General features: G+C 43.2%; 1 protein-coding gene and 1 long non-coding RNA gene across 5 annotated transcripts in view; one reads left to right on the plus strand and one right to left on the minus strand.

Moving 5' to 3' along the window:
- The first annotated feature begins 1,997 nt into the window (after nt 1-1,997).
- Nucleotides 1,998-2,856, plus strand: LOC124310482 (uncharacterized). The gene is made up of 2 exons (XR_006909677.1): nt 1,998-2,057; nt 2,298-2,856. It is a non-coding gene; the product is annotated as an uncharacterized LOC124310482 (long non-coding RNA).
- A 2,182-nt stretch (nt 2,857-5,038) lies between these two features.
- LOC124310123 (rho GTPase-activating protein 20-like) overlaps nt 5,039-24,989 on the minus strand; it is a 76,536-nt gene continuing 56,585 nt past the window's right edge. For 3 of the 4 annotated variants that reach the window (XM_046773783.1, XM_046773785.1, XM_046773786.1), the window contains exons 2-8: nt 13,502-13,687; nt 10,429-10,584; nt 10,106-10,323; nt 9,870-9,996; nt 8,870-9,531; nt 8,445-8,743; nt 5,039-8,324 (exon numbers count right to left, since the gene is read on the minus strand). In XM_046773783.1, the coding sequence (XP_046629739.1) occupies nt 7,159-8,324; nt 8,445-8,743; nt 8,870-9,531; nt 9,870-9,996; nt 10,106-10,323; nt 10,429-10,584; nt 13,502-13,687 (2,814 nt within the window). In that variant the 3' untranslated portion in view covers nt 5,039-7,158. Of the gene's footprint in view, nt 8,325-8,444; nt 8,744-8,869; nt 9,532-9,869; nt 9,997-10,105; nt 10,324-10,428; nt 10,585-13,501; nt 13,688-15,999; nt 16,127-24,989 lie in introns of those variants that run through there. The other variant, XM_046773784.1, reaches the window with a different exon arrangement.

Consider the following 24,989-nt stretch of genomic DNA (forward strand, 5'->3'; position numbering starts at 1 on the left):
CGCAACTGACAACTGTGTGCGCACGGTCTGCCGAGGATGGCATGGGGGCGGGGGGTGGGGGGATACACCGCATGCATCACGAGCTCACCCGAGTCCTTTCGTGCATCTCCGACACGCCGCGGCTTGGACTATTTTTTTACATCTTTATTTGACTTCTTAATCACGATCTACCGGGACAATCTCTTGAAACTATACATATAATGCGCATGCGCGAGTTTTATCGGCTGCTCGGGCAGGTTGGCCACTCCGAGTTTCAGCTGTCAAACTCTGTTTCTGGCGGCGTAGTAGTTCATACGAATTTTTGAGGTTAGAATCTCAAACAGTCGTGGTAGTGACTCGGAAAGTTGATGCTAATGCTCTTTGAAAATTGGCTTTATTCGACTAAAATGAGAAATCTGTTTAAATGTTGGGTGCTTGGAAGAAACGCAGCAGGTAGGTGCGAACACTTTATTTAATCATTTTTATTATTTCGTACATTAGAAATAACAGTGGAATTTTTATCTATCAACAGGTGATACGACTAAAATAATTACATCTCTGATATTCACTGTTATCTGCCCATTCAATTTGTCAGACGTACAAAGATCATCGCCACTTTCAAGCAACTAAGCAACTTTCTCACTCTTTTGTGATTTCAGGCGGTAATATTGAATTTTATCACTTTCGAAAATGAGACATTAAACCGAGCGTTCAAGAAATTTAAATATCTCACCATCTGTAACGGAACTGTGAATCTTTTTTTTCTTGAAAATAGTTCAACAAAATTTACGAATAGTCGATAGTGAATGTATTTTTTCCGATTAACAAATTATTGCTACTACTATTTAAAATTTCCGAATGATTATCAGAATTTATTTCGCAAATTTTCAATGATGTTCGATTAAATAAATGAAGGGAACCTAATACTCAAATTGAAAATTCAAGTAATGTTAGATTTATTAAAATGATTTCTGTATTTCATGTAAGTGCGGTTCGAAACAAAGAAAATCTAATCGAAAGCGTAGAACTCAGGAACGTAAATCACATCCTGTGACACAAGTTGAAAATCAAGTTTCTCAAAATGCGCCTCAATGTCACAATTAGCTTCAAGGACAATCATGTTTTAGAGTAATGTCAATTTTAAAGTAATGTAAAGATTGTGTCCCTTGTTCCATCAAAATAAATGAATATCTAATTTTTAACGAAGTTTATGAAGATTTTTTTCCAAATAATGTAATCCGATACAATATCTTGTTTATAGTCCTCCGAACATCACCTTCTAACAAGGATATTTGGAAAGAGTCCCTTTGTTGCAGAAACCATTATAAAATTCTTGGTTTTCAATTCGTGCTATTGAATAACTCTGTGTTTCAGGATCCATTTTCAATCTCAAAATGGGATTTTTTTTGCTCCAGATAATGCTAACATGAAATGCAGAAATAATTGCGGTACATGGAGATTCACAAGCTTTCAGTCTTAGCGTAGGACCCTATAAAGAGTGTAAAATTGAATTTGGTTTCAAGTTATCGTGCAACTAGCTAGCCAGATGACACCGTCAACTAAGATTAAATTTAAAGACATTTTTAACTGAACTTATTTAACAGTTCTAGATTTAGATTGATTCAGTATGCCTAGCAAAATTCAACCCTACAATCTAATTGAGGACTTGAAAAACTATTTATCTGAATTCAATGCCAAAGAGAGTAAAAGTAAGCTTCAAAATAAGATACCAAATCAAATGGTATAAAGTTTGAAAAACAATGCTGGTCAATAATAATGCTTAAATTACAATGGTGCACAGAATGATTCCTCGGTAGAATGAATTGGCAGCAACGGTTAAGTAACAAACTTATCGCTATTGGCTCGATCAAAGTAAAATGATGGGATATTCAGCCATTATGATCTGTAGTATATCCCACTCTTCAATTTTGCCTCAACTGATGTTAAGAAGGTGGCGATGGCCTGATAAAATTCACTCTAGCACCTGATGTCTGACGAAACAACCAGGTTCGATGGTTCTAATGATTGCACCGCTCGAGAAACCAGGATCCTTGCCACCTAAACGTTTTGACCATCAGGTAAGACATAATTTTCCTCGTGTTAATTAAAGTTTAAACTTCGAGCCTACTGAAAAAAAAAACAATTTTATCATTGAATCCATGTTAAAATATTGTCATTGTCAAAGATCACGTAATTGGAAATTTACTTACATGCTTCCATGCCTGACAAATTTAGTCCCGCTTTGACAATGAATTATTTCGTACCTGAAAATATTAGAAGCTATTATTATCAAACAGGATCTTTCGGTATTTTTGAAGGCAAAAGAAACGGCAGCACTTTTTGAAAGGCCACCAATGGCCAGACGAGGGGTGATCAGAAGAGTGGAGATTGGTCTCCCAGTGTTATCGGACGATTGTCTTGTAAGTTATTGTTTTGTTTCCTAATTTTTCATTAATAGCATGATTTACACTGTAATATTAACTGTTGTTCTTTTTCTCTTTTTATTCTTGGATATCTGGTGAACCCTCTTTGTTAACGGAACATTGATTGTTGTACAATGGAGCTGCAAAAACTTTGTCAACTAATCAATGATGTCGGCGAGGTTTTTTGTGAGTATTGCGTCGGGTACGTTTTCTGTTAATTGCTACTCTTTGTCCTCCTAAGCTTCGTGTTTAAGATGAATAATTTCTTTATTCCTTGTTACTCATCTCTTTTATTTATTTCATGTTCATCGGCACTAATTACTGACTTCTGGAGCACTGCACCGTAACGAATCTACTCTGGAAATACCTTCTACTGGGTCTCAACCATTCATTTATTTTTAATTTTATGTAAATAAAGAATCTGTTCACAATAAACATTGTTTTTACTTACCTACCTCTGTTTGTCCAGATTCCCACTTGTTAATGACATTTCACGTTGAATGTCAGATTTCTTCTTTCAATAAATAACACCCAATTTCTGTATCATTTGATATTTGCTTTTCCGTTAAATTCTTTATTGCGTCGGTTGAATATCTTCCGAAATCAACCACAGTATTGCTGAACGATACTATTCTTCTTGAACAATACACGCTACGTAAAAATAAACAGCAGCATAACCTCAATCCACGGCTTTACGCGCGAGAGAATTACAGCTTTTGTTACATTTTGTGTACGTTGGCGCCTTGCTCAGCAGATGAAAACATCACCGCGGCGCGATTTCACCGACCAATGAGATTAAATTATTTGGCGCATGCGCGTTATATGTATAGTTTCAAGAGATTGTCCCGGTATGTGCAACTGTACTCCTATTTACCTCTCGTGAGTTCTTGACGCACAGGTGCGTATGCGTACCCGTGCATACTTCTTACGTAGTAACTTGGCAATAGATTAGTGCATGCACGTATATCTAGAGAGTTCACAAAGGACCCCCCCAACCGTAACTTGTCGCAGCAGTATTTTGACCGCTGATTGCTGCACGTAACGTACGAACATACGTATGGGTATGCATTGGACACGGCACCGTTCCACGATTTAAAACCGACACGCATATTATATTCGTAGTATGTACGGCCTGACTATAGGCGCAGGTATGTACAAGAATTTCTATTGCAGCTAGTCCAGTTTCTAATGGGAATCAACTCTACTGTAATTCCATAAGTATGTGTGTATGAATGTTACATGCTTAAATGTATCGGACTTACCGTGGCTAGGGTAGCACGTGTTACGTTACGCCTGGTACAGAATTGCTATTATGCAAAACCGATCGTGATACGGGGTCTAAATAGTTCTATCTATCCTGTTTAAGAAAATCGTTAACCATTTTTGCATTGTAAAAACTCACAGTATATCTCTATTTATGCTATTTTGTGCAGATTGTATAGTTATAAGTATTACAACGCATCGCAGCAGATTCGGGCAAATTTTTTTGATGGAATTTAAGAATTTTTTTTAAAGGTTTTTAACAAACTATCAAATAAAGGAAAATCTACTAATGTACAATTACCATTGTTGTAAAGAGTAGACACGTCAGATTTCCTAGAATACGTTCCAACGTGGCTGTTAGAAATTTTTAATATTCCATTCGCATCTCATCTTCCATTGAAAGTCGTTTTTTTCCCGCGCACGTTTCATGCTCCGCCCTAGCTAGCAAGAGGCGGAATTTGTGCACCTTGAGAGATTCAATTAAAAAACGCCCCGGCAGCGCACGATTGTATATAAATGTGCTCGGAGAATTTGGGATCACGGATATGCCCAACAATAAACCCATGTAGACAAAAACCCGATTGCCGTTGCAGCGACACGTGGTTGTTACAGGCATATATGGACTACATGCAATGTATAATTACGTATAGACAGATGAACATTAGCGTTAAAGTTGAGTGATTCCTTTCATTGATTGACAAAAACTTCCGATTTCACTATATAGTATCGAATACGACTTCGGCAGTGTGCGTGCAGCATGCGAAGATTTATAAGTCTTCCATGTTGTATTAATGCTTCGCCGATTCGTATCGAATGATATAAGCTTAATTTTGAATTCAACTTACATTAGCAAGTAGACAGCTCGTTCGATCGGTTTTCGATCTAAGCTGTCGTCCAAAGAGTGTTTTTGCAGCTGCTCTTCACTCTAAATCAACGAATTCATGGTTACTTTTAAGGAAATTGGTGTTTATACATTGGACCGATGGAAATGTCGAATAAAAATGGGTCCATGAAGATACCTTTAAATTTTTCTCTAGAGGTCTGTCTAATTGGAGACTTGCAAATTCGTCGAATTGCATGATTTTTCAATTTTCATCATCGAACTATTAACTCGTAACCCTAAAATCATTTACACGTAATGGAAAACTAGGGTACATAAAATATTTCACAATTTTAAACAAAAACAAATCTATTCGGCGACTACGTTCATTACCTACCTTTCTGTCTTTCTTTACAGATCCGCAATTACGTGTACACAATGTGCGCGCGTAAATGCGCTACTGAGATACCTTATCTTCCCGCATGTTTTAAATCCTTTAATGTACTGCAGAAGCATTGAAAATGAACAACGATAGTATAAAATACGAAAGATATTTACTTTGATAATATGTCGTATAATTTAGCTAGGTAAGGAGTATACATATACATATTCAATCGGCGTTGTCCATATTCATCGGTGTGAATGTTTATAAATTTAGCAATTATATAAAATTATACAGTAGTATTATATGTATAATAACGTATATTATTTACAAACGAAAAATCGGAAAATAATCCTTTATATTTAGTTCACATAAAACTGTAATGTATATTTTTAAGATTATTCGCACATAACTTCGTCCCATGTACAAAGCAGCATTCTAAATGTGTTAAATATAAAGACCTATTGTCTCATGTAACTAATTGATAATAATTACTGTCATGTTTATTGTATGTGTAGACAAGACTGGTCATAATTGAATTTTTTCCGCACGGTCGAAAAACGAAAGCAAGATGACGAATAAATATTTGAGTGGCTGCCCATAATATATATGTATATCTATACGGTGTCTAAATTGCATAACCCCTTTTTCGTTTCAATTGAACGCATCTTCGGTGTATGAACATGACTCTCTGAAATAGAGTAGTAGAGGTAATTTTTGATGAAAATTTGAGGAAAATAGTTGTCGAATTTATGCGTCGTTAGAGTAGATTTGTAGATCTGTATCTTTCACAAATAAACTTTTAGAATATCGTTTCATTTCCAAAAAAAACTGTTTCAATAAAAATGAGCTGGCTGAAATCTATTTTCCGAAAGGCTTGGTTTTGCAACTGGAGACATCAGACTTGGGTGATTGTAAAGGAATAAATAATAATAGAAATACAGCAGTGTGAACTTTTTCTATGACACCGTACTGTGCGTGTGTTCGTATTCTTTAATGAAGAAAGCCGAAACTTACGGGAAAATCCTTAATTTAATAAGTTTTAACGAATACATATTTTCATTAGACGAACAAAAATATATGAAAATAATTAGACCACTGGTAATCCTGTGTCAAGAGAAGTAAAAAAGTGAGAATTAACAATGTTAAAAATTTGTTTGATATTCATCTATACCTGTCATAACTCTCTGTCATTACATTACTTCGGGCTTGATCACCTAAAAGAATATATAAACACATAACTTATATTTTAAAATAAAAATCGTATATTACCTCGTTTCGAGTCTTGTCAGTATATCTTTAACTTAAGCTTAATTATAATTTTCATATATACGAGTATCTTACCTGTAATAATAAGTATGTTAAGGTTGGAAGCACCCTGGAACTCATTGTCAGTATAAAAAGCTGTGATTTATCGCGTACACTACATATATCAACAATCTGAATACAATATTCTCTAAATATATAAAAGACACATGTGTACATAACATTATAGTTTTGGAGCATTCTTATTCATTTAACAATAATAATATTAATAGTTAAAATAATAATAATAATAATTTTTATTTTTATAGTAATAATTATTATTATTATCATTAAGGGCAGATCCCGCAATAGGTGAAAAATATGTCTATGCCTATTTGTTATATTGTGATCTAGACTTACATCGAAGTATATATTCAGTACTTTTCTTTCTAAATATCCTTTCGGACGTTTTCTGAGTTTAGACTAGGTGAACCATCGCACTGCAGGACCACGTATTTCGACAATCAAATGTGAACAAACTTAACTGTTTCGAGTGTGATACATATGTGTGTGTGTGTGTATGTGTATTGTATGTATTTATAAAACGTTAATCCGCCAGATAACTACATATGTAGTATCTATAGTAAAATATATATTCCGCCTGGTTCCTTATCATCAACCTTAAACAATGACCTTCTTAGTTCAAACAGTCCAAGGCCGAAGTCGTGTATATGTAACGTATAGTATTTATACATGATGAAACTCGAAAAACCACCTCGTGGGTGAGAACATTGATTGCAGACACCCGATAACCAGGCTTGAAAAATCAATGTTACAAACAGAGATAATCGAATGACTAATTTTTGATTTCATACCGCGGCTTGAAAAACGACCAACATAATACAACAATTATATAGATCAGTTCCCTGCACGAATTGGACTTTGACGACGGCAATATTACATCTGAGGCGCAAGTTTGATCATTCGCATAAAAATGTCATCACGCGTTCATCGCGCTAAGCTATAGGTATGTACAACGAAGACCCCTAAACGTAGCTCTCGTCATCCACAATGGATCTCGGGTATCCAAGATGTCTCGTCGTGATTGGGGCACGGGGCTGCGGCGGGGGTCGGTAGGGGGGCGGGGGAGGCAGAGACCTGGACCTGCTGGCGATTTTGTGCCTGTCATCGAGGCTCATATGCACCGGTGGCAGATGCCTGAGTCTCGGAGGTAGCGGCGGCGGAGTATCGGGCCAAGTGCGCTCGCCGTCGTCCTCATCCCCGTAAATGTCGATGGCTTCGGCCTGCTTGAAGGAGTAAAGATCACCCTGCTCTCTGGCGGTGTAGATGTCGTTTATCGTCTCCCTGTTGCCGTATATATTGTTCTCGGATTTATTGTACTCGTAGTGCTCGCTCCGAGACTCTTTATTCACGTATATCTCGCTTTTAACTTTCTTGAACTCGTACAAGTCGCTGCCGGAGTGATAACTGCCGTTCTGAGACACCGGCGACTCTCTGTTTATGTACGCCTCGGACTTGACCTTTTTGAAATCGGCAAAATGGTCCTTCTTGAAGTCGTACCGGTCGGCGGACAGGGGTGAGTCACGGCTGTTCAGATCCTGCTCAGAGTCGTGTATCGATACTCGCTCGGTGCAGGCTTCCTGCTGCGACAGCCTGTCATACTCGACCCGCATCTCCTGCGCAAGATCCATCTGTGACCTGAACATGTCCTTGCAGTTCTCGACGTTTTCCTTCATCGAATCCTGCCGCATGAAATCTCTCCGGTATATATCCTTGTCCTCGAATCTCTCCTTCCGCTGTTCCTGCTCCTCGAGCTTCGTTCTCGGCGTTCGTTTCAGCTGCGCTCTGAGCCAGTCCTGACGTTGGAAATTCGGGTTCGGATGCGCGTTGCCCTTGTCCTCGCGGAAGTTTTGACTCACGTTACTCTGGTTCCCAGACGCGTAACCATTCATACGCTCCTCCCAGCCACTGTAAACTCGCACGTAAGATTTACTCGACTTGTCCTCCTTTATCATGGTTTTGTCGAAGCTCGATGTCGACGCGTTCACAGTCGAATCTTCCGAACCGACCGGCGACTCTGGGATGAACAATTGACAGTCCGACAAGGTGAGACCCGAGTCCCGGGATAACGACATGTGATCCTTTCGCGGCGGTTCCGTCAGGTCTAAACTGTCCAACGAAAGACCACCTGCTGCAACAAACCAAATTATTATGCACTCGTAATGACATGGCTTTAAAATTTACATTTACATTTCATGTCATAGCGACTAACGCGGTGGACACAATTGCGTACTATCAAAGTTAGACTTACAGTGTAGACTATCGGTGCTTTCCTCGGCACCGCTGTCGCTCCTCTCTTCGCCAAGGAGTTGGGTGACTCCTTCGCCGAAGAGGGTCTCGCAGTGGCGTATGAGCATTTCGGTCAGCGCCGGTATCGCCCTGCTTTGATTAACGGATGGGCTGGGAGACCAAAGGAGGCTGGGTCCGCAGCAGACGCCGAGGTTACTAGCGCACATCAGGTTGTGCTTCGACCGTCTGGCAACGTGATGCAAAACGCATATCAAGTGGGAGAGGAGGGTATAGTTGGCCTTGGGTAGACGGTCCAAAATGCTGTAACGAAAATGAGAAAAAACGTTGTAATAAAGACTCGCCGTAACAAGGCGTTAATCAAACCCCGCAACTATCGCGTTAGCGTAATCATGCCTTAGACATTCACCGTCTTGCCAGATAATTCACCTTTTTATTGTTTGTACGGAGTTAGCAGTGTCCAGACTCGCCATCCAGAGTGGGAACAGGTGTGACGTCAGTAGGGGGTCGGGCAGTGACCTCAGGAAGTCCTTGAGCAGTGCCGCGACCGCGATCACAGGGGCATCTTCGAGGCAGCTCGGATCCCCCGTCGACTCGATTTGGTCCCTGAGTTCTCTGACTATCCTGACGTTGGCTGATTTCCGGAAGATTCCCTGGGTGAAGGGGCCCTTTGCAAACAGTTGCTGGAGCATTACGAGCACGGGTTTCGGCAGTCCGTTCTCGTCGAGCCTCGAAAGATTCACGCCGAAGATGCTGGGGTTCAGGGAGAGCGATCTCCTCAAGAGGCCGGAGATCTTCGACTTGTTCTTCTTTATCGGGGACTTGAGAACGGGCCTCAGTATGAAGTGGCAGTTGTCGTGGCCGCTTTTGTTGCAGTGTTCCAGGTCGAAGCCCTCCTCTGCCGATATCGTGTGCCGCAGGTTTGACAACTTGATGGCGAACGGTCTTTCATGTCCGATCAGTGGGTACGGGGACTCGTCCGATGACGTTCTAGCCCAAAGCTGGAATGGTCCCTGGAGGTCCAGCAGACGCGTTGCTAGATTGACACACGCGCCTGCGGTCATCTCTGGCCCAACCATGATCGTCTTGCACTGTAATCGAGCAAAGGTTCGGGGTCAGTTATCACAGATATGAGACAATGAATGGTAGAGACTGTTCTACGCAATGACGTTCAGTTTTCAGAGCGAAAAAACTTACTCGGCAAAACATCTATAAAAGTATGCGAAGTGTGAGTATTCGGTTTGATATCTGGGGTATGAAAAAAGTTCGAAGCTTGTATGTGAGAAACAAGAGAGAAACACAACGTGCTCGAGCTGGTTGGTCGAAAATGAATGCGTCGAAGGCGAGTAGCATGACCCCGCGGTAAATAAAGCTAAGTGAAAAATGTTTCGTTGCATTAATATTTGAAGGAGCAGGTATGTGTACTTACATATTCCGTGTTGGTATCGCTGTCGTGGTAAACGACTTGAATGTTCGTGTCTGGAGGCTCCTTCATGCTCTCCTCTCTCACGAGTTCCGTAAGCCGTCCCCACCACAAATCTCTAGCTGCAGCGGTCCTGTTCGGTAAAGAAGAAGCGGAGAATGTGTAAAATGGTATGTCTTTTGGAGGAGCGATCGGGAAATAGTTTCAAAAACTTGCTAAGCATTTATTGCTTGTAAACTAACATGAAAGTCGCTACGACGTTCGTCGTTGGCCATCCCAGGACGAAGCTCGTATCCTGAGACTTGTTCGACTCGGCAACATCCTCGATATGACCGGCCGTTAACCAGAGTTCGCTCATGCGGACAGACTGCTTCAATTTGAAGTTACCGCCACTTCGTGCTTTCGCTATCAGAAGGAGATCCGAGAAGAGGAACAAGTGTCTCTCCTGGGACTGCATTCCCTTGAAATTTCAACGAAAAAATATACGTCAGTACATCTACTCGACACGTAGATATGCGCATATAAAATCGCAGACTTGTATTACACGTAGGTAGTATAAACTCACGGTGGTAAACTGTACAGGTGTTTCCAGCAGAAAGGTTCTCGGTGGTGACTTTGGAGCTGGAGCGCCATTCGCCGAGTTCAGACACTTTTGTGAAAGTACCCTCGTCAGCCGTCCAGTGCTACCATTAGTCCGCTTGCGTATCAAGTTTTTCATTTTCTGAAAAATAATTGGACATGAAAATCGTTAGTATTTTTTCAAGATACCTGCTGCGAATGCGCAAGTACGTATTAGAAAATCTTCAAGTCGCGAGACCTGGAATGACGTAGATTCCATTAGTATGGTTAGGCGGTCCCTGGATAAACAGGTATAAGGTATTTCTATATATTTCTCCTTCTTTCGTCGGGAGTAGAAAGTTTTCAAACACATATATTTCCCAATCAACGGAACAGAACGGAAAACGCATGTTACAACAAATACTCCGCGTACCCGGAGTACACTGCATGAGACAAACCATGCGGCATTCCGTTTCGTTCATGAAATATTCATATGAATGTAATAGGATGTGATTGGTTTGAAAAATATTGTAAATGGCCTTGCCGATTTTTCGAAAAATAAATCCGATCCCTAAGCTTATCAGATCGAGTGTTGCACGTCTCTGCTATGTACGGTACCCCACGATGCACTGCCTCAGGTCGAATTCTTGACTGGCAAATAGAAGTATCGCGTGACATTTTCGTAAAAATGATTCTCTCAGATGCATCAAATTGGGTAAAAAAAAGAACAAATTTCATCCACAAACTGTGACGTGTGACGGTCGTTACTCGTTGTCGCGCACAGCATTGACGCATAACAATGGTTATATGGTTCGCGAGTAAATACAATGGTACATTTCCTGTAATGGCAGCGGGCGCGACCTTCCGTTTGTTCGTTTGCAATTGAACAGAGTTACTTTTGTACTACCTGTACTAAGAGAGTGTCGGTCAAATTTTACTGCGTACAGGCAACTTTGCACACATTGGCGATTGCTGGAGTATTGTAGGTGGGTACATTTTACAACAGAAAGCAATTTTGCCCGTAATAATGAATTTCAATGCAGCTTACCGCCAACTCGCGACAAGACGCCGAGTGGAATAAGAAAAAAGTTGAAAGAATTTACAGAGAAAAAAAATATGTACATATATATATATATATATATATCGGAGCACCGACAGTTAACAAGACTGAAAAATATATTCGCTGGATCGTTGGCCTCCTTGGCGCTCCAACCGTCGCTGCTGTTGCTACAGCAATATCTTTCTCCTCGCATTGCAGGTCGCCGTAGAGTCATTATTATACGGGCTTATCTTTTGCGCCAGGAGAAGCCGATCTCCATGGTATGATACCGTACCGCTTCATCGATCCCGCGGCAAAGGTACAATTTCATTATTCCTTGTTGCTGGAGCTGGAGGTGGAGGTGGAGGTGGAGGTATCGGATGCATGAATTTTATGACGAAATAGGCAAAAGATCACGGCACTGGTGCAACGCGGCAAGTGGACGTTCGCCACGCTATATTATAGCGGTATTAGGTGCCCTTATTTCCGCTCTTCGTTATACTTTCCCGTCCCGCCGCGAGTCAGTAGTACGTGTAAGGTAGAGCCAGACCCGAGAGGCCGGTCTGAATTCCTAGCAATTTCTCAACGGCAAATTGGCGTGAATTTCTTTATCCCTATCTTTAAAGACACGCGGCCTTTGACACGACGCCGCACGTGCAGTTATCCCGCTCTTCGATCTCTTACTTCTCATTTTTCTCTCTTATTTTACACCTTATAAACTCTTTTCAATTCTTTCTTTATGCTCGGTTAACTCGTTCCAGGACCGGTAAGAAGCATTATTCCTTCTCGTTTGTGTTTTTTTTTTTGATTTTTTTCTTTTTTTGTTAGTTACAATCGAGCTAATCGGAATCGCTGGGGTTACTTTGAAACGTAATACGAGGCTTCGGGGTCGAGATCGGGTAGCGCCGCATAAACCAGTTATTTCACGATTGCATTGCGATATAGGTAGCTCAATGACGTCATTACCGATAAATCGATACCCGTACGTATCCGTTGCAGAACGTGATTCAGCTGACGTAATTCAGGGGCTGGATCAAAAATTGGACTTGATCGATTATGCGCCAATTTTTGTTCGAATATTGACTTGAAAATCGTGCATTGCATCGACGCGAACAGCTATATTGAGCAATGAACAAATACTGGAAATTGCATCCAGCAAAATTGCATCAAGTTTCATCAGCGATCATCTCAAAACTACACATTTGTCGACTCATTTCCGTTTCCATTGATTTATAAATTGAGCAATTTGCACCTACGCATACAGCTCAAACAGAAATGGTATAAGAAGCGTGAAAAGCTAAGCAACCGACAGGCATAGAAACAATATTACGAGGCGCAAGTGCAGAGTGCAGATGCGCCTGAAGGAAGGTGGCATTGTCCCTGGCGATACGGGATGTGAAAACGTAAGCAGCGTGGGCAATGGGATAGTGGTGTGAGCGATTTGCATATTGGGCGTTACGTAGGGCGTTGTCAGTGCACCGGGGATTACGAACCATTAGAAAGATTAGTCGGCACATTTGGCCCGCCTGTCGCTAGAGCACGTGCGATAAATGTGTCATTCGTGTGGAGGCATCGCGTCGCGTCGACGACTACAAAGGGTTTCATAATAGCTGATATACGTTCGTACCAGCGCAGAGGGATGGACGGACGGATGGATGGAAGGATGGATGGAAGCATGTTGGGACATACGGCGCACGTCTAATCCAGCAGTAGACGAGGAGAACCGCGAGCACACGTGTCCGTAGTTATCCAGCGGCGGCGTCGAGGTCGAGGTTGAGCTATGATAATTAGCCCATTATCATACACGATTTCGAAGTACCAGTTTCCGAAGGGACAGAGACTTGAATATCTTTCTCTTTGTGCGAGCCGCGTACACGAAGCCAGCGACATTTTCGCGCTGCGGGTATACATTGTGCGGGTAATATATGAGACTTGTGCTGAACTTTGCACTTAGCCATAGATTTTTCAATGCGAATACGCAATAGCACGGAGCCCCGGAGTGTATTGTAATTATACGAAAGTAAAAGTCACGCTCGCTCACCGTAGTGAGAACATCTCGCTCGTGGAGGCGCAGATTGTCCCCGGGGAAGAGTTCCTGGATTCGGTGAAGATCACCCTCCAGTTGACCCCGTTGTAGGACCGCTGCGCTTCCTACTCCATTTCCGTTCTCCACAACGTTTCGGGCCTCCTGCCCAAGGTACCTCTCGTATTCCGCGAGCCTCTGCACCTGGAATGAGAGAATGGAAAAAATTGAATTGCCGGTGAAAAAACTCGTTTGGAACGTCTGATTATCGATTTATCAGCCGAAGAATACGTCTGAAAATATATCGGTTCCCGTTGCGGGTGCAATTTTATATACGAATACAATAGATTCGTTCTTTTTCGTGATGTGGCTTTTTTCGTTAATATCATTCGCATCGAACCCCCAGAGAGAACAGAAGGATATCCAGTCGACCAGAGGCAGGCTGAGTCGGAAGATATAAATGGGTTTGCGGGATATCCTTTGAGTAAACCTCTCGGGTTCAAAACGATGCCCGAAGTATAAATATGAATGGTAAAAGATTAAGCAATTTCAGGTTTGCAGATGATATCAGGCGTTTGATCTATAATGACGTTCGAGAGAGCGTACAAAGCCCGTTATTAAAGTTGAATAAGAAGGTGCGTATATAGTGTGAAAAAGAAGCTGGATCGGAGAGATGACTCCACAAAAAGCCGAGGTAATGAGCAACGGAATCGACAGCCATTCGAGCGATTATTGACAGATTGAAGGATCGGATTCACGCGTGAGTACCTACCGTGCAGGTTTCTTTTTCTTGCAGCTTAAAGTACATAAGAAGCTCCCGTAGAAGAGTAAAATCGAAAAAAAAGGTTCGGGCAAACGCGCGACAAAAAATAAAATATAAATAAATAAAAATAAAAAAAGAACAACATGAAAGATGAAAATCAAACGCACTCGATAAAGCAAACCGTTGAAACTATCGGAGTAGGCATGAATGATGATGGCCCTGGAGAACCGAGCTGTAATCTCCGTATACCGATGATGATATCGTTCCGATCGTTAATGACCATCCATAAGCTACCGAGGTGCACGCGGTCTCGAACTTAAATAAAGAGCACCATAGTGGGGTACCTGGGAAAAAAAGCCTCGGAATGAAAACTACTTCCACAGACGAAAACCACGAGCGATGTGACTAATAGCACGGGTGTGAGAAATCGAGTTATTTTCTCGGCTAGTCAGTTGAAATCACGGTTAACTGGAAGGACAAAGACCTTATCTGGTAATATGAAATTATTAATTTTGTCTGCGGTTCCGGCAATACATCCTGCATCTCGTATATGCCGAATCAAATCAGTGTAGCGTATCATTGAATTTTGTACAATATATGTATGTAAACACAAATATTGAATATTGTAGTGCTAAGTTACGCTCTTCTTCGTCGCGGTGCGCGCCGAGTGACTCATACGTACTTCGTGTTACTACGACTGGTTGAATCACAGTTTGCTTTGTGACGATACCCCCCCCCCCCCGCAGTTCGTATTTTTAAACGAGGAAGCGCGTATTGGTGCGATATGCCTTCATGGGTGTGGGTGTAGCGTGCGAACACATACCGGAATGAATGTACGTACGTAGGAAAGGTATGAAAAAAATTAGCACTCTGAGAACAATTGATGGCATGGATGGCAGTAGGACGTAGTTAAATGAAAAAAATATGGTAACGTTGTTACTTCAATACTTATATGCTGAACATGAACAATATGTAAATTGTTGTGTGATTTGATCCACGCAGAGGGTGTAAAGGGAATGAGATTTCAGCAAATTCCCTTTGTAGAAATATTCAACAAACCCATCGTACTTCAGATACTCTTTTTCCTTGACGCATGCAAACCCGACCATGTCACGATGATATTTTTGTACGATTATGGGGTAATATCAGGAGGCACGAATCAGATGGAACTCAATTCGAACGCTCCTTAAGTCAGCATCACCTGCGCAGGTGTGTATGAACTCGGAGGTGTAAAGCGTACTACGGATGTGCTAGATTCGGTAGTTTGTTATCGTAACACGTTTCCCCTCAAGGTCAGTCCGTGGTAACAGATGTTAAGCTGGGTGTTCCACACCGTATGTATACAAGGCGAAACAGAACAGCGTGTGATTTTTCGTAAACAGGTTTTCTCAAACCGGTCGTCGTCATGCACGTCGTTCGAGAGTATGGAGGTGTAAGTGTACCCTGCATACTGCGTGTGATTTGTGATCAAAATTCGGATCTTGAGACGCGCCCCGCGTGTGCCGGAATAGCGCGACGCCGATGGTTAGATCTTCACGGTAAAAAAGTTTAACAAAGACACAAGGCGTGTACCGTTGCTCTCTACATAAGAGACGACGTGATAAGAGTCTCCAAAAGGACAGGAAGAAGGTGCCGAATTAATTCAGCTAGAAACGGGCCATCTTGAACCCTCGTCTATTGCTACACATGTACGCTTATGAGAAGGAGAGAGAGAGAGAGGGAGGGAGAGAAAAAGAAAATAACTCGAACTCACCTGCACCGTCATGCTGGCAAAGTTTTGAGAGTAGTCGGAAACATAACCGTCGTCGTTATCGAACACGTTCACACGCTTGACAAACATTCTTTTACAACGAGTAGGCATGCACGCGTTTCGTTTGACACTTGTTTATTGAGCGAATGTACTTGTAACAGAACGTGTGGGTTCGAAGTTAGCACCTCGATCCCGACTTAGCATCGGACATTCAGAAATCAACAAAAACAACGATAATTTTTTTCAACTCTAGCGTAGACAACTAACTGTATCCTAAACGATAGGATTGCCTTTTTCAGCCACAGTCGTATACCGTTCAGAATATTAGCACACGGTTATTTTCAACTTATACGTAGGTATTTGCACTTAGAGACCCGGGGACGCCGGCTATCTCACAGACTACATCTTGTCGACTGGTCCGCGTCTGGTTTCTACGCTCATCTTTTATGCCCCGGCATAACTTCCGATTCCGCGACTTCCGCGAATTCAGATCTGACTACTTCCTAAGATGACGCACTCGACTTCTCAGTTTTAAAATGGACATCGTCTCGCGAGGCACGGATCTCTACGATCATTCACTGCTCCTACCCGTGTCACACACCTCGTTTGTTAACTCACGTGCAGATTGAGTACCTTGGCGTGATTCACACGCGTCGTCCGCCAGATTTACGTGAAAGTTAACGAACGAACTGTTTCAGCATTTACCTTTGGGACAGTTCTGACGCCCATTTGGCGCGTTTAGAAACGGGATAAAGTTGAAACCTGCACCTCTGATCGCGATGTGTCTCCCGAGGCGGAAACGAGAAATTTTCTAATGCGAGACTACGGAGGGCCGCGTTCCTTCCCCGTGTTTGCAACGTCAAATATTTACGGATAATACGAATCGCTAACGTCCAGTCTTTGATAATACATCGGACGATTCTCACGCGTTGCAGCGTTTTCAGCTTTCTCCGGCTTTGAAGCGAGAGGGTTTTAGTATTCCTGGTTAGTTTAGGGAACACTATTTTTCCCCTGTTCTCCTCCCCATATTTTCTTCTCGCTTCATCCATCGCCGTTTCCCATCATTACCACGATAATGAGCAGGGCTTCAGCTCACGTTCATTTTTCTCACCGTTCATAGTGTCTGACGTTCGCACACTTTCACCTAGCACGTATAATACGGCATAATTTCATCGGAACGCCACGCCGCGCTGCGATGATCCATGAATCGGTCGGAATTATTACCAGTACCATTTTCCACACGTGTCTATTATTCTATCAGTTCTGAAGTGTTTCGCAGATCACAGCACCGCCCACTCGTAATGCAGAAATGATTTTCCCTCGCTGCAGTAGGTATGCACGCGATTGCGTGGATGTAATGGAAATTGCTGTGCACCTGTTACAAGCATCAAGTTTCTTTTTTAACGAGCTATTTCCCTAACGACCCGAGATATAATACAATCGTCCTAACCTCCGGTGATCAGGCTGCGGTATTTCGCAATATTCGAGTTATGTCAGTGCTCTGTTGTTGTTGACCCAGAAATTTTTTTATTTATACAACTTCCTGCCAGCGTGACGCAAGTATATTAAACTTACTCAGAGAAACAGAGTTCAATGAAAAACTGGAAGTAACGAGCAGAAAGAAATTGTGCCAACCAATTGTGCACCGATCGGTTAGAAACTATTGTTTTATTATAAGATTGTTCAGGGGTTTAGATACGATCATTTTTATTTTATTTTTTTTCAACGATAGCGCACGAGGTCGACGTCAGCGTTTGATAGAACTATGTCCATCTAGCTAAGCTAATGTGGCACTAAGCCTACTTTGCATATAATTACCAGCTCCAAAGAAAGATATTCAAGCGTGCGGGGATAAGTTTAGAAATATGAATCCATCTTCGCGTATCGGTTGCACAGACGCGGTTGATGGTGTTTAGGTTTCGAGAAGGTATTAAAAAGCCTCGTTAAGAACTTTCTTAGGATCCTTAAGGTGTTCAAATCATAATCATAATCCCAGAGAAGTTGTATATCCCCACTTCTCGATACTCAGCCGGGCCCCGAGATGATTAGAATATTATATCCGCCTAGGAATTTTCAAAGGTAAATCGAGACAGTGTGTAATAAATCTTGAAGAGTATAACATTATGTACTAATCAATTTTGAGCACCTGTTGTAGCTTCGCGTCGTTCAAAAAAAAGAAACATCATCAAGAACTTATTCTCGCTGTCCATTTAGGTGGTTCGTTCGAAAAGATCGCCGCAGAGATTCGCGACAGTAGCGTGACAACGATCGATTGATATAAACCAACGTTTCATAATTCGAGAGATAAGTATCGATAACGTCAATTCATTCCTTTTCTCACTATCCATCTTTTTTTTGTTACGTCAATTACAAAAAGCCAGGGCGAGGGGTTCGACGCGTCCCTAACGTAAATGATATTTTACGGCATTTGCGTACAACATGCATGGGTACATGGTACGTGTAACCGAGGTTCAGTGGTGAATGGCGAAGGTCGGCGTTGTCTCTCCGGGTGTATGTCCGTCGATCCGTGAAGCACCGTTACACTCCTTGCTGCTAAACTCCCTGTCGACTGTGCTTCGCTGCAGTCTCCTCGGCCACCTCATACTGGTAGGAAGTTCTCCGCCTGACAGTTTTCTACTACCGACAGCTGATATTTTCCAAGGTCAGCTGATCTCGGCAGACACTGCACTGACTTCCATCAGAGGGTGCAGCATCGTGCGTGTGCGCTGAGCCTCACAGAATGCATTCGTTGCTCAGTACTGGTAGGTATCGACTGCGACAAGGTAGGCGTACGAGCAATGCAAGCGTGCCTGACAGGGTTCGTTCGTTTTCAATTCAGCTGCGGTTTCACGTCCGTCCGGATTATTATGCCAGAGTACAGATATTGAATCAACGTTGTTGATACGAAAATAGGGTAGTTGTGGTTTGCGTTTCAAGTCCTTACACAGATTGTCTTGAAGAGTGATCGAGTGCTTTGTGCCTTGAAGATGGAAGATTCTCAGCATTTTCTATATATTTCACACGAGAGTACAAGTATGAAGTCGGTTTTGGTTTAATTGGGGAATAACTTTAAGATCCTTACACGCGATTCGATCTCTTTTGCGTTCTCATTCTGAATCATAACTGCATAACCGCCTCGATTCGATACCCTACATTTCGCACCTCGCAGACTCGAGGGTCGAATGAGGAGCAGACGAGGTCCTGTCCCAGAAAGAATAATTCGCCAGCACACACAGTGCAGCAGCATCAGCAGCATCATCGGCATCGGTAGTAATCGAGTTGAAAGAGAAGCATGAGAATCTCCGTTAGAATTTACGGTTAATCTACGAATTGGAGGTACATAGATGAGAGATATACGTAGAGGCATGGCGTGAACGTGACGATATTCTCAGGGCGTGTTATGCATATACGATACTACACGATGTTTCACGAGGTGGTATGTGCTCCGGTTTCTCATGCGTACCGGGCGTCAAGATGATAATAAGTTACGTCGTAAATAAGATCTGAAAGGAGGATTAATAACTGTTGGGCGTGTGGTAACACCGCGAGAGTAGAGCGGACGGTCTGACGTCACAGGCACAACATATCATCTCCGTCGGAGTACGAATATCTCTGGCGAGATTGTTCGGATACCGGGCAGTGCAGCGTGCAAAGGACACCGAGGGAGTACCGCTGATTAGTGCTGCGGGCGATGGAAGGGAAACCGGGATGCGAATACGCAGATATCTAGGCGTACTAGGTACGTACAGATCTCTCGAGATTAGGGGTTAACCTGGCAGGTGTCTCCGCGCTCAGGTAGTTAACGGAATAATGGCATTCGCCCGGGATCGTCGCGGGCAGGCTCCAGGCTCCTCCTGGACCAGGGATCTCAGACAACGATCGCCCTGCGCTGAACGGTACAATCTTCGCGCGATATCTTGAAAACTTGTCTCCCCGACTCTCCGGCGACTCCCCCGGGTAACGACCGAAGAGGTTCGTTCCTCACTTCGAGACGAGGTAAGAATGCCGGTGTACCAGAGGCCAAGTCTTGCCAGGTCAACCCAACAATAACTCAATTTGTTACTTTCGGTTAGCTCGAGTTTCGTCCCGCGGCTGCAAGGCATTCGCTCTGTCCGTTTAAACGCGCCTTGTGGCGTAGGTATACTCTCTCGACTGGTCGTTGCTGCTGCTGCTGAGACTGGATGGTATTCGACGGAGTTTTGTAACACTGAACAGGTGTCTCTCGGGTTGCAACATACACGCGCCGCGCGATCTTGTACATTCATTCGGTTATGTACCACCTTGATTTCCTTGGGTTTCTCTTAAACCCGGGGATTTCTCCGCGTTTGGGATTTCGACCATTATTTATTCCAACTAAATCTTCTCCTCGCTGCCTTTTCGTGGGTTTCGAGATCCCGACTCGCTCGCTCGTTCGTTCGTTCGTTCGTTCGTCGCGGCCTCTCAAAGACTTATCATACCCGCCGACACAAATGTCACGATAAAACTAATTATGGGAACAAACTCAATTACCCACATCGTACGGTTTATAGTTTATTGTACGACAGGGAAAATAATACGGATTCCTGTATCAACACAACGGTGTGGATTGATTATTCTCAATTCGTTTGCAGGCAATCGCGTACTACAAACGTCTCTGAGAATTGCTTAATATTCTCCAAGCTTATTGTATACTATATGTGTGAGATTTTTGCCCAACCTTTCTGATTTTTGACACCGTTGGATCATTTCAATTATTATTATACACATGATATATAGGAAGGCATAATATTGTGTTGCTTTTTTTCTGTAATTCTCAGTATTAATTTTCATACCGAACATCATGCCACTGATTAACATACCGGTCGAAGATCGTTGCATACCAACGGCTGTGTTACCGCCTGGTCAACAAATGAAGTAAGGAAGAAAAAGAACGCGAACACGTATGCACACAAGAAAAATCTTTGAGAAAAAAAAAGAAACAACAACAACAACTGTACCGGTCCAAATTTGTATATCTCGAAAACATATTACGGGCTGTAAAAATTGATCGATATTACGACGTTTTAATAACTTGCCAAACGGGGGTGTAATCGCAAACTACCAGTCATTGACCATGTGGCAATATACATGTGCCTACCACGTGTAATATCGAAGCAAAATTAATAGCCCGCTCATTAATCGCCGTGTAACTAAATTATCATTATCAATTTCAATGCGCTAATTGACGGCGAGGTAATCGCTTTCGTAATGGGGGAAAAAAAGTAAAAAAAAAAAAACAACACAAGATCCGATGCCATTAGTGAATCAATCATCTTTTTCAACGTAGATACAGCATCGCCTCGAGTATTGCGACTCATAGGATCTATTCCCTGGGTGCAAAGCACGCAGAGGTCCTCCGGGACTCGCTCCTCAAAGTTCCCCGGACTCGTGGATAACCCCCCATGTAGATTGACGACGTGACCTGCGGTTGGCGGGGTGAAAATATTCCACGCGATAGTAGATCTATTTCTCGGTTTAGCACGGGGTACCGGATGATTGGAGTCCTCTCGCGTCCCGAAGGAATGACGTTGTGGTTACCCGGCACGTTCGCGATGCCCCCCGTACTTGCCGAGAGATAGCGATGCTGGCAGGTGGTAAGGATGAGCGATGGGACGGGTATCGGGTAGCGCCTGGTTTTCCCCACCACGATGCCAACTTGGGGTCCCCCACGGTCTCGGGGCCACGTTGATACACGACCACTGATTGGCATTGTTGGGCGGACCTCGTGGTGCGGATTTTGCAACAGGTAGCAGGTTCTGGTATTAAATACATACCTATCGTTACAGGCACGGGCGAGGATAACGGACATCGTCAACGTATCTTTGATTTTATCACTGAATTTGATCTATACGTTCGAGTATATCATACACACCTGTCTATCGCCTAACGGGTATATTTGCCAGTCCTCGATACATTCGCTCGATACCGAGAGCCAGATTTTGCGGTTTCATAATTGATAAGACGGATCGGAGAGATGTGGTTTTAAAATAATCTGTAGACAGGTGGCAATGGTAGTGTTTTAAAAATTTCACAAGGTGAAGGAAGAGGCTGGATTTACTTTGACTTTCTTACAAGTATTAAGAGGTAATTCACGCGCGGAAGGAATTATCTTATGGCTCAAATGTTTCGACAGTATGTTTTACGCGCTAACGATAAAACCGAGGCATCTCTCCGCAGACGGGAATCGCATCCATCCTCAAGAATGAACAAATGACTCGTTTATCACGTCGGCTATGCAACGAGCCGTATGGTACTCAGGTAGTTTCGTACGAGCCGTCGTGAGAACCATACGAAGACGTATGATGTTTAACGCACGTAAACGCGTGCCTGCCGCCGTCAAGAGTCGTATCGTGAAACCCACGGGTATAACACTATATCAAAAGCGTTACATCGTAGTGAAATATCGAATAGGCAGGCAGCTTATAGCTGCTCCGTTGCTGTGGCAGAGAGCCTTGGCTTAGATTCCAGGTTTGTCTGAAAGTACCGTACACACGTAGTTTGTTCGCAATACCCACTGCAGGTATAAATGCAGATACGACGACAAACGACGCTGGATGGTGAATGGTGGTTGGTCGTATGACGTACCACCTTCGACACTCGGTAATAAGTGATTATAATGGGATTTGCACTGCTATATGACCGAGAAGTCTCGCCGCGTGAGATGTGACGGAATAATGTGGAAATGTTTCGTCGAGTAGGGATCAGATTATAACGGCGAACAGTTTTGCATTATTGCATTATATTGAGACTCCGTGGATAGAGACGAGAAGAACCGAAAGTACGGGACTGGAGTTTAAGCTTTGACAATGAGTGCGGAAGATTGACTTCTTCGATGTATAATATTGCGGCCTCCTCTTGGCAATCAAGCTACGTTCGAGGCTATTTACGTAATCGAATGACGAGCTGCTGCTGCTGCTGCTCCTACCGACGCTTATGGAGTTGGCAGTTAAGATGGAGGGGAGAAAAGGTGTCGTGAACTTTGAATCTGCCGTTAAAATTCCTAACCCAAAACTCTGCGCGGCCTATGCTGTGGATGCGTAGGTATACCCAGTGCGTATAGAATACGATGTTTACCGCTAAGCAGCGGCGTTTATATTGCCCAGGTAGAATAATCAGGTACGTAGAAGTGATTTTTTTTCGCTTGAAATTCCAGCGAAAACAATATCACGGCAAGCAATTAGGAAACAAACGGTGCGGAGAGAAGTGGCTCGGGGCATGAACATTTTTAAAATGGAACCTCGCTGTCTATTTCTAAGCTATAATCACGTGTCCGAAGGTCATTACCAGAATTCACAAGTAGTATAACAGTGTCGCAGAATTTTGTTGCTCAACCGCAAATGGCGCCAATGAAAGAAAAGAATTCGGTGAATGGGATCACCTCGACTCACCGTAAGTCCAACTAGTATCAGCACCGTGGCACCAACTGGAGACTGATTCTTCCTCCACCACCATGTCGATTTCTCGCATCACCGGTGCCATGCGACAAGAAATTTCCCAGAATTGTTTGGACTTTGGTCTTTAGCAATACGCGTTACAGCCATAAACATTTTAATTTTATCGAGTTTGTTGAGTAGAATTGCCTATGGTTATCAATGATCAAGCCTTGGCAGTTTCCACGCACGAGAATTGGTTCTTTCAAAAATAGAGTCCAAATACTAATCCATCTTCGGTAAAAGACGTGCAGATACGTGAGTAGAATCGGTGTCACTTAAACACATGGAGTACTGCTGCTCCAGGGAGTATCACCCTGTGTCGGAGGGGCGTTGCAGTCGGCGAAAATCCGACGTTCGCGAGATACGAGATAATAACGGGCACAGGAAAACGAATTCGAACTCCCTGGTGATGAGAGATATTAACGACAACAGAGTCAGGGTGGCTAGGTGGTCTAGTGGAGTAAGGCTCCGGTCAAGCATCTCTAGACGCCAGGTTCGATTCCTGGCTCCGTCGTTAATTTTTCGAAATCACCAATTTTTCGAATTTACATTCTTTCAACAAATATTCTCTCGTAGATAAATGATTTGCACATCCGCATATCATTCATTGGACGGCATTGCTTGTCTTACGTGGCTTCTCATCGGAAGCAAGGATTCAAAAAGGGTAAACACAACATCTACACATTAGAGCCTCCTTATACACAGTGCTTGCAGAGAAGAAACTTCTTACTCATACGAGATAATAGTTGAGAGGCTGGGGGGCCCTAGTGGGTGTCCTTGGGCCGGGTAGCGATCAGCACACACGTTGGGGCCCGCCGGAGTGTTATTTGCCCTCGAGCACGTTTACGCACAAATATACGCATCTCGTCCCTGATCATCGTCTCAATGGCTTATAGCAGTCTCATCGACGATGCACAGTTGCGGTTCATACCGAGCCGTTCGTTGAATCACTTGGCGCGCTTTGACGAGACGATGGAAAATGGTTTCCTTCTCTTGAACATGCCGTACGTACATGCTGCGGAGGCAGCAGTTTTGCGAGGGGAAAAAATCGTTGGAACCCTTCGGGCGTTACGAGCGCTACGCGTCACACTCGCTCTGCCCTTGCTATTTCTTCTTGATTGCGTTCGCGGTGTTTCGCAATTTCGTTTTGAGACAGTCGATTTCGACGGGAAATGCTCGAAGTATGCCGAGGAACAAACCTTTGAAAAGTTACACAGGCGTATAGAAAAAAGGTTCAAAGGTTTACTCGCGCAGTGGCAAACGCTTCCGCCGTTTCCATCACCCTGACAATCTATCAGGTAGCTATCCGAGGTCGAAGATGCCGTCGCGCCAGCCGTTCTTTGATTGTGATTGACGCCTGTCCACCTCTATAACTCAATCCATCCCATGCCGAGGCATGCACTCGTCGTTTGCTGCTAGCGCGCTATCCTAGCGTTGTTAAGTAACAGGCGGTACAGTGAGTGAGTAAAAGTAAAACTCGAGGTCAAAGGACCAAAGATTACCGAAAATCCCGACAAACGGGAATTTTCTAAGGCAAGATAG

This window comes from Neodiprion virginianus, chromosome 1, assembly GCF_021901495.1.
Source record: "Neodiprion virginianus isolate iyNeoVirg1 chromosome 1, iyNeoVirg1.1, whole genome shotgun sequence".
Lineage (NCBI taxonomy): Eukaryota > Metazoa > Arthropoda > Insecta > Hymenoptera > Diprionidae > Neodiprion > Neodiprion virginianus.